This window comes from Camelina sativa, chromosome 9, assembly GCF_000633955.1.
Source record: "Camelina sativa cultivar DH55 chromosome 9, Cs, whole genome shotgun sequence".
NCBI classification, from domain to species: domain Eukaryota; kingdom Viridiplantae; phylum Streptophyta; class Magnoliopsida; order Brassicales; family Brassicaceae; genus Camelina; species Camelina sativa.
The window spans coordinates 1,164,278-1,174,937 of NC_025693.1; the positions used below are offsets into that span (position 1 = coordinate 1,164,278).

The following is a 10,660-nucleotide window of genomic DNA, read 5'->3' on the forward strand; positions in this document are numbered from 1 at the left end:
ATTATTTATCTTAAATATTTTTCCTTAAATATAAGATAATCATTGCATATCAACAACGTACCAGAGATCTACACAAGGCTATATATAATATTCACACAACTTGCATGTAAAACAATTAAACACCTTTGTTTGATTGAAAGAAAACAAATTTTCTTTAATTTATAACACAAGAAATTACATTATAGGGATATGGGATTTACCCAAATGAAGAAGTTTCCTCTAATTTTTAACTTTCTCTCTTTTTCACCACAGCTAGGTTTTACTTAAGGCCAAAATGAATTAAATTTAAATTTAAATTAAAAATAGCCCAAGTGCTTAGCTTTGACCATAGCATAATTATTGTTTCTATTTTTTTTTTTCTCATTTCTGTTTTTTATTTTGTAGGGTTTCGTGTTAAACTTTCTGATTTCAATAAATCAACAAATTTTACAATGGTCCTTCGTTATGTCTTTTGGACCACCGTTTTGACTTCATTCCCCCTAGCTAATTCCCTTACTCATTTTTTTTCTCCAATTTGATTTCCCATTTATATATTTTTTTTCTCTTCCCTCTTAAGTAATACTAATAAGAATTATTTATTTTACCCAAAGTATATATCTTTTGTCCCCATTCTCTGGCTCTATGTGTCTAACACCTTTTCTTCTTATTTTTTTTCATCGTTGCTTTGGAATACATCGAAGACGAATCAAAACCATCATATCCCCTATATGGTAGCCGACAATAATTACTGATTTCTCCAATTTTTCTAACCATGGGTTCAATACTTCAATATAAATGAAATTATATTATTTTATTGTGGACAGATTTTAAAATCAGACGTAATCAAAAATTATACTACTATGCTTTGCCTTTCTTCTCATTCATGCACATTCTCTATATTATTATAAAAGCGTGGAATGATCTGCGTATATGCCAAAATTAGCTTTAATGATTTAAGAGAATTTTAAACAATGGTTTTGAGAAAAAGTTTAGTGGTCGATTAGACGGTAACTAAAATATAATTATTTAATCATCAGCTTTGTCAAAGACACACGAGTTGCGTATGTTATCTATAATATTGACTAGACGAATGATACAAAAAGCTACCTAGGTCATATCATTGATCAAAGTAATTACATTCCAAGAAGGCGTTTTATTAGTGAAACATTGTTATAATCAAGTATAACTTTTCATCAAACACTACTTTATTTTTTGCTTAACTACTGTGATAAAAATCATACAGTATAGCCTAGTATTAGTTTGATATTTTCAAATTGGGGATCAATTGTAAAAATTGCTATTAAAAACAGAATTCCATGGATGGATAAAAAGTCTAAGCGAATGTTCAAGTGCCAAAATTGTTAGTACTATATATAATATATTATTCGGTGATAAATAAATGAGAAGAAAAAAAAATATGAAAGGAAATGATAAATAAATACATTAAATGAGCCTGGCAGAGACAAATAGCTCCAAGAGAAATTGAATGAGTAATTGACTGTGGAGAAGGTCCATGATTCATGGCTTTTACCACAATCAAAAACATTCAATAATTCTCTTTGTTTTTTTAAAAAAAATATTATTATAAAACTTTGTACACACATATATGTAAGATAATGTAACCCAACTGGCTTTTGGACTATAAAACCATAACATTCTCTTTTTTTTCTTGTGAGTGGAAAAAATTTGGAAATCTTACCAAACCATATACAATACTAGTATAGATTTGACTATTGTTAATTATTTTTTTATTGGGTCAATTTTTCTCACACATTGATTGAATTCAATCATAGAACAAGGCAAATTCTTTACGATGATTAAAAAAAGTAATATAAAAAGGTGTAATCCACATGAAACACCTAGAGAGAACATAGAAGAATTAGCTTTTCACACCTATAGAATAACACACAAAACAAAAGTGAAAGAGAGTTGTTTAAAAGTGTGTGATTTGGGAATGGTTGGGCCACAATAACACAACTAATAAACGTAATGGATAGAAATAGACATGCATGGTTATGTGAAAAGGTTTAGATTGGTGAGTGCATAATTATTGGAAGTAGGACCAAACAACTCTTTGACTTTTCATCCTTAACGATTGGAATTAGATTTGATATGTTTTCTTCTTACCATAACCTCTTCCATTCTTTTCTTATCCACGTAGATGGGATCTTCCATTGAAGTGTATATAATTTGGTTCTGTAAGCAATTTATTTGAGCTTTTTCATTTGACAAAAGAATCCTTTCGATCTCATAAGTTTTCTTCATTATCAAAGATTAAAGTTTGGAAAACCAAACAAAAAGATGAGTTTTGCATCTTATTTTTTTTGGGGAAACCCCTCACCAGAGTTAACAAGAGAGAAAAAACAAAAAAGAAGATAAGAGAATCTTGAACATTCACATCTGAAAATGTAGCAACAATTTTTTTTCATCACTAACAAGAAGAAAAAGATTGAAAAAGCAGAGCCCCAACTTCTTCACAGTTCCAGAGAATCCCTGTCCAAATATATTTCAGAGTGTGAATTAGGACTCAGAAGAATGAGAATAAAGGATCAAATCAGAAGAAACAAAATCATTGAAATGTTGAGAATCTTAGACAAAAATACATTTAGCGGTCTGTCTTTAGAACAGAGAGACACTCATTGGTGTCAAATCATATTGGCAATATACAATGAACAAGTAGTGAGCACATAAGAACGATATGAAAAAGGAAAGAAACACACAAGCATGCAAGAATACTCAATGGCAAGTGAGAACTAGAAGGTCCAAGGGAATCTTTTCTGTAGCTGTTGTGACATAAATATCTGTATATAAATATCCACCAGATCAACAAGTGTATCTCTTGCAGAATCAATAAAGCAGAAGATGTTCAGGCACAGGTAAGTTAGTAGTTGGTGCTGTAATTTTGCAATACTTCTTAAGGATTTACAAGTAACACAAAGTGACTGTACCTATTCTTAGCCCATGAATATCTGAGACACAATTTACAAGTTCACTAAAGATATAGATCTAGCATAAGAATTCAAAGCCTAGAAGAGTGAGAACATAAATCGAACAAAAAAGACATACTAACGAATTGAGTTATGTCTAGTTAATCAGTGACACACTGCTGTATCCTTTTAAGGGTCTGTAACACAACGTGACGACTATAACAAATGCTAACCATGATATCTGAGACACAATTTACAAGTTCATAGAACATAAAACAAGCAAAATAAGTTGTACACATAAAAGATTATATAGTCTAACGAATTGAACTATGTCCTGTTAACCAGTGTGAAACACACTTAAATCCTCTTATTAATAAACAAGTAGCTAGAGGTTTCAGGAAACTAGTGCTATACTGAGTACTTATAAGACTAATTTATTAAGCTGTGAATGAGAGAAGGAAACAACAGGAACTCTTTCAAGACTAATGAAACAAAATCTGCAGACAAACTTAGTCAATGATGGAATTATCCTTATCCAAACTTCAGATATCATAGAGATGGTTTCCAAAAACAAGTAAAAGTCCAGACATTTTTCCCTATAACATGATTGATACAGCACGATTGTTCAAGAAATAGAATCCAAATGTGGTCAATGTTGTTCACACGAGAGGCAAAACTGGAGCAATCACAGTAGGAAAATGGAGAAATTATAATTCAAAACCAAGATAATGCATTACCAATCTCATTTATCCCCAATGGAAACCCTAAATCGAACATGTTGCAGAGGACACAAACCAATCGAATCGAGCATACAAAAACATACACACAAGTTTCCGATTAAAGCAAAAGCCAGCAAGAGCTATATAGACTCACCTGAAATCTGGAATCGGCAAATCGGAGAAGGAATCGAATCGAATCGAGGGGCTAAGCATTAGCAGTTTTAGGGAGAAGAGGGACACCGCTCCCTTGTACTTTATTCTTTTTAGCCAAAGCTTCTTCCTCACGGATCTTCTTCATCGCGAGCATCCTCTCCATGACAAGCTCGTACTCGCACTTCTCGTAAACGTGACGCTCGTCTTCGCATTTCCACGGGAGGAAAAACTCAGCCTGACGACACTTGTTGAGAGGAATCAACAGATGAGCGCACTGATCTCTTGAACCCAGCGGTATTTTAGCTGCAGACATCTCTTCCTGCGTTGCGATCATCTTCTTCGATGAACCTGGAACCTCCATTTTTTTCTTTTCTCGATCCCCAAACCTTCAAACAAACAACAATACTCTGATTCTTTTCACTTTCTCCGATTTGATCTGACCCGGAGATAGTCAGATTCTTTTGTTCCGGGTCATTTTAAATGGGCTCATTTGATTTGAAAAGCCCATTTGATTTACTTGTATAGTTTCTCTTTATTTAGTATTCCGACCCTGGATTGTGTGTAATATTGCAAATGCGACTTGAACTTTTTTAATTTCAAAGAAAAAGTACACAATGTTCTGGTAGAGATACTGGACAGTCACAGAACAGATACAGACAGTTACAGTTGAAGGAAGCAAGCTTTGTATGTAATGAAAGGAGAGAAAAAAAAAAGACAACAACATTACTACGAAGCTTTCTTCTGCTTATACCTAGCAGCAGAGAAGTAGTAAACCGCCATGTTCACAAGGCTAAGACCAGCCAAAAGCCAGAAGAAGTAATCCAGATGACCTGAATTGAGATTATCTGAAATCCAACCTTGTTGGCCATTCATTGTTGTGAAGTAAGTCACGAGTGTGAGGATCAACGAGCTCAAGTAGTTCCCAAGAGCATTGGTCAATAGAGCCAAGGCACTGCACAAGCTTCTCATTGCGTCTGGAGATTGGTCGTAGAAGAATTCTAGCTGACCGATGAAGTAGAACACTTCACCTGCACCGAGAATGAAGTACTGCGGGATCTGCCATAAGACGGATATCGGAACCGGGGCTCCAGACTCGACTAGTCCGAGGTCGTTGGCCATGTGGAGACGGATGATTTCGACAACGGCTGCAGCTGCCATACAGAGAACAGAGACAAATAGACCGATTCCCATTCGTTGTATCTCGGTGAATCCTTTGTCTACTCCTGTGAACCGTCTTGCAAAAGGAACGATGAACCGGTCGTAGAGAGGAACCCAGATGATAACACTAGCTGTGTCGAATGTCCCGAGTGCTGCTGGAGGAAGCTGGAAAGATCCAATTTTGCAGTTCATGGCACGGCCTTGTTGAACAAACATTGTTGACATTTGTGCGTATACAGCTGAGAATATGATCCCGGATACCCAGATTGGGAACATTCGAATCAGAATCTTAAGTTCTTCAACTTGCGTTACAGTGCATAGTCTCCACGAGTTGGAAAAATCTCCAGACTTTAACTCTTCTTCTGAGATAACAGCGGCTTTGTCAAGATACCTGCATCATATCGGTGACCTTGTCAAACCAAACAAAGCTATACGTTCCTCGAAAGTTAATGAAGCGGATTAATATTTTTTTACTTGCTATCATTGGTATGCTCGATCTTTCTACTTCCAGCAATAGCAGAGCTCTTGTCTTGTGTTTCATACAGAAGCGTGGGGTCTTCAGGGACTTTGACAGAAGATTTCCGGAATGAAGCAACCACGACTTGTGAAATCCGAGTTATAGGACTTCCTCCAGGCTTCTGAAACCTATAAAGTGGTGTGCCAAAGAAGAAACTTGCAATGGCGAGTCCCATGAACACGGTTGGTATCCCAAAACCTAAACCCCACCCGCGATTCTCTTGAATCCAAACTAGAAGACTAGATGACACAAGTGCTCCAATATTGATTGAAAAGTAAAACCAGTTGAAGAAGGAAGCTTTTCTAACACGTTCACGCGAGTCCGTGTCATCAAACTGATCTGCACCAAAGGATGAGACACACGGTTTGATACCTCCAGTGCCGAGAGCGATCAGGTAAAGCCCGCCAAAAAACATTGCATACTGAGCTGGCGTTGCTGATGGACAAAAATCACCAATGCATTCCGCTGGCTTCAATGCTGGAACTGAAGCTGAAAGAGTAAGCGCCGACATCCCCTAAACGAAAACAAAACCAATCAGTAACCAGAGCAAACAAACCAAAACATGATACTTTAAATCAATTCTGAAACCATTAAAGTAGGATTTCAATACATGCTTACTAACTACTCTCTAGACTCTTAACCAACATACAGAGCTATGATATGCTCAAATCAGTTCTAGGGTGGACATAGTAAGTCGATTGTGAAATCAGTAAACTAGGATAGTTGCTCTCTAACCAACATACAGAGCTCTAATATGCTATCAATCATAGGGTGAACATAGTAGACCTATAGCTAAGTCTTGACCAACTATGTCTTGGCTCACAAAATCACAAGTCTTGCAAAGCCATTGTTGCAAACAAACAAACATGGTTATAAGAAAAACACTTACGATGAAATAAATCCCAGAGAAACAAGCGATGGTCCAGTATCTTCCCCAGTAAGCATCGGCTAAGATAGCTCCAATGAGAGGAGTAAGATAACAAGTCCCTTGCCATGTGGTAACGTTTGTAGCAGCAGAAACGTTTCCTTGATGAAGCTTAGTGGTGAGGTAAGTGATTAGATTCCCAGCAATACCATAGTAAGCTAGCCTCTCACAGCATTCATTACCAAGAATGAAAGGACAAGCTTTCCAGTTCCCTGTTTTCTCCTTTAATGGTGGGTTCCCATTAAAGTCAACCGAACCATCTTCAGCATACAATTTCGCTTCCTGGTTCAAAAACAAAATCACAAAACTTCAAAAACATTGGAATCATCACCAAAATATAAGAACAACACTGGGATCAGATAAAACAGTGATTACCCAGAAACTATCTCAATAAACCCAGAAATGAAAAGTATAAGATCAACCTAAAGCCCAGATTTTTTTTTTTTTTTTGGGAATTCAGCAAAAACCTTAAACATGCGAAATCAAAATTAGCCTAACCTAATTAATCAGAAATTGAACAAACCTGTAAAATTAAACCTTCTTCGATGAGAGGTCTTTGCTCTTCTTCGATGGAACCCATCGTCTGAATCTTCGCTACGAAACCAAATTTAGATTCCTCCTTACGTTAAAGCAAGCTATCTGTATATACTCTTTATTGTATTTCTTGGAAGACGTGACGCCTTTTTTATTTTACTTTTCCCGGCGACTTTTTTTGGAATCTAACTGGAAATAAAAATCAAAACTGGATAAATAAGCAACTAAAATCTATAATGTTGAAAAAAAAAACTAAACTGAATCTAATTGGAAATTATAATTATAATGAGTTTATGACGTATAAGATAGAATTGTGGATCGATTTATCCATGTGTCAAGTTGTTGGTAAAATATGAATTTACTTTAAAAATAGCTAAAAATATTCAGAAATAGAGTATACAATTTTAATGAGAAAATTCATAAATGAAATAAACCAAAATAAAAAAATTATCCAATTGGAAAAGAAAAACAATCAAAACTGGATAATAAACAACAAAAATTGGAACCTTTTATAATTTTTTTACTGTATTATTTATTTTTGTGACGTATAATAGAATTGTAGATTGATTTGTCCATGTCTTTTTGTTCCAAAAAAAAAAAAAAAAATTTGTTCATCAGTCCATGTCTCAAGTTGTTGGTAAAATATGATTTCAATTTAAATATAACCAAAAATATTTAGAAATATACGTTAAAAGAGAAAATCATAACAGTTGGAGATAAACCAAATATCACTAACAAGAATTGTCGTCTCTTCCCATTATATCACTAATTTTGGTCCACATATATAAAAAGTAAAAAGACATATTAAACGGTAATTGTATAACAATTATGCTTCATCTTTTATTTTGTATTTTATGAATTTGTATACTAATTATTATTTGTATACTAAACGGTAATTGTATAACAATTATGCTTCATCGTTGTCTTAATTTTCATGCGACAGTATATTCTCTACATTAAAAATTTAATTTTGTAGAATTATTGCACAAAGTTATTAAAAAGATATTTAATATTTAATTATAAATGTATTATTTATTCATACTAAACCATTTTTCATAACCAAGTGAATTAAGAGATGATAATGGTTTAGGGATCGATAACAAGTGAAATAGAGTATATATAGATTGAAGAGAAAATAAGACGATGGATGATGATGTACGCCACCTCAAGTAATTGTTATTAATATTAATAATTACGGTTATGCGACGAAATATAATTTATCATGTTACATGCTGTAAACTCTAACCCCACGTTAATGAAATATATATATAAATATATATATATATATATATATATATTTATATAAGCAACTAAAATAAACTGAATCTAAATGGAAATTTTAGTTATTATGAGTTTATGATGTATAATATAGAATTGTGGATTGATTTGTCCATGTCTCAAGTTGTTGGTAAAATATAATTTTAATCCTAAAATAGCAAAAAAATATTCAGAAATCAGAAAGAATACACGTAAAAAAATATAAATAATAATAACTATACGTTAAAAAGGAGAAAATTCATTTCGTTTTTTTTTCAGTTTTGGTTTTTCTCCAAGTGCTGCGATTTTCCTCTTTTTGTGTATATAGATTTTTAATTTAAATCACTGTATAGTATTAAAATTTTGTGAAAAACTAGATCAATAATCTACGGATTACGTGGAACTATAATTTGTTTATTATTAATATAAACTACTGAATATAATTATAGTTATTCAATATTAAAAACGTAAATCTATATAGATGTTAAATTTATTTTATTAAGCGATATATAACTTATCTATTTCTTTTCATATTTTTCATAATTAATTATTTCTTTATTATTCAGTAAACACTCGTCATCTCTTGTAATTATTTTTAAAAATTATTAACCACTATTAATTCACCAAATTATCAATTTTAAATTAATAATTTTTGTAATATATAATTTATTAACCTGAATTGATAAAAATTTACAGAAAACAATCTTTTTGATAAATGATAAAATCTCAATAAATCATTTTTATGATACAGAAGAAGTATAACTTATCACCTTTTATTTGCATTAATCTTATAATCTTAATATATTGTTAATTTACTACGTACTCATCTTAATTTTCATAAAAATTAAAAGAAAATAAATCAGCCAAAAGTGTGTTTAATTTTATAATCATCATTAAAAAAATTATAAGAAATTGAAATGCGTCCGTTAGTTTATTAATTTATTAAATTGAAGATAGAAAAACCTCAAGGTGAGATCCAACATCGTCGAGTTGGAAGAAGGAATTGCAGATCGAGAAAGATAAAAGATCCGCAAGGTGAGATCGAAGATCAAAGATCAGAAAGATTAAAGTAGAAGATCGGCACCTAAAAGAAGGAGATAGACCAATAATTAGGTTTAGTATCATTAAGAATAAAATTATCTTATTCAACTAAAAATTGGTATTTTAAAAAGAATCTTTTTTGAGAATGCCCCTTAATATATAAATTTATATTAATTTTGGAAATTATCATTAATTTTAAAATCATATATATGGATTTTAATAAGATTCTCATAAAGGTATTTTAGTTCGTTGGAAAGCTGAAGAAATAAGGTTTTATTTACCTAAAGATACATAAATTTTTAAAATTTCAATTTTCGTAAAAGCTGAGATCCAAGTGTTTGTGGGAAGAATTTTACGTTGTGGAATTGTTTGTGTGGATTTGTACATAATAATCATATGTGGTTCATGTAGTTTCACTTGATGGATTGATAATTAATCAAAATAAAATTAGATCAAATATCCGATGAAAAAAAATGAAGAATTATACGATTTATCTAATTAAATCTTATGATCGAATTTCAGTTTGAGTTGTCCTTTTTTTTTTTTTGGGACAAAGCAGATTAAGTTGTCCATGGCTCAAATTGTAAGTCAAAAGACTGTTCAATACTAATAGCAAGAGCAAATCTTGGTAAATAAAACCTACAGCCAAAATAGGGGGCCATAACTTTCAAGTAGTACCACAAAGACCATATAACTTTTAATTTGCAACACAAAGTCCCACAAATATTGAAAGTACACACATGAGCCTCCATGGCACTAAACCTTCTTGTGAGTGTACTTCACAGAGAAGAAGACAAAAACTGGTATGTTAATAAATCCAAGACAGACCACAAGCCAGAAGTAGTCAAGATGGCCATTGTTAATGCTGACGGAAGGAATCCAACAATCTTTGCCGCTCAAATACGCCCACAAGCGTAATGATCATCGAGCTCAAGTAGTTTCCTAGTGTGTGGTAGTGAGAAGAGCCCAAGCACTACACAAGCTTCTCATTGAATCTGGAGACTGACTGCTCATAGAAAAACTCAATTCGCCCGACAAAGAAGAAAACTCCAGCAGTGCCCATAACAAAAATTTGATATTCATTAAAGTTGTTGGATTATGAACATATAAAACTGCCCGGTTTTTTTATTTTTCTCCAGAAAAAAAAAGCTACAAGCCTACAACTCTGCTAAAACTTTATGGGAAAAGTGAAAGTTTGAAAATAAGGACATACTAAGCCGTAGTAACCAGAAAAATACAAATGACAAACTGAAGAGTTAGGATCAAGATCGAGGGCAACAAGATTATCTTGATAGCGAAGTGAAAGGATGACTTTATTGGTGTCCCTAGAAATGGTTAAAGGTATGAGAGACTGCGAGGTGACACCAGCAAACCAAGTGGAAGTAGAATGCAAATCAACTGAGAAGATCCTCTCCCATGTGTTGTCTTCAACTCTCCACCAAAACTCTTG

At 32.9% G+C, this 10,660-nt stretch overlaps 2 protein-coding genes and 1 pseudogene across 2 annotated transcripts; all 3 read right to left on the reverse strand.

Annotated features, from left to right (window-relative positions):
• Positions 2,226-4,225, reverse strand: LOC104710124 (NADH dehydrogenase [ubiquinone] 1 beta subcomplex subunit 7-like). Its single transcript, XM_010426673.2, has 2 exons — positions 3,780-4,225; positions 2,226-2,472 (listed from the first exon to the last, which is right to left on the reverse strand). The coding sequence occupies exon 1, from the start codon at positions 4,137-4,139 to the stop codon at positions 3,831-3,833; it is 309 nt and encodes a 102-aa protein (XP_010424975.1). The 5' UTR covers positions 4,140-4,225; the 3' UTR covers positions 2,226-2,472; positions 3,780-3,830.
• LOC104710125 (protein NRT1/ PTR FAMILY 8.3) lies at positions 4,341-7,091 on the reverse strand. The gene is made up of 4 exons (XM_010426674.2): positions 6,902-7,091; positions 6,343-6,660; positions 5,411-5,967; positions 4,341-5,327 (listed from the first exon to the last, which is right to left on the reverse strand). Exons 1-4 carry the CDS (start codon positions 6,956-6,958, stop codon positions 4,505-4,507), a joined length of 1,755 nt encoding a protein of 584 aa, XP_010424976.1. The 5' UTR covers positions 6,959-7,091; the 3' UTR covers positions 4,341-4,504.
• LOC104714890 overlaps positions 10,379-10,660 on the reverse strand; it is a 2,508-nt pseudogene continuing 2,226 nt past the window's right edge.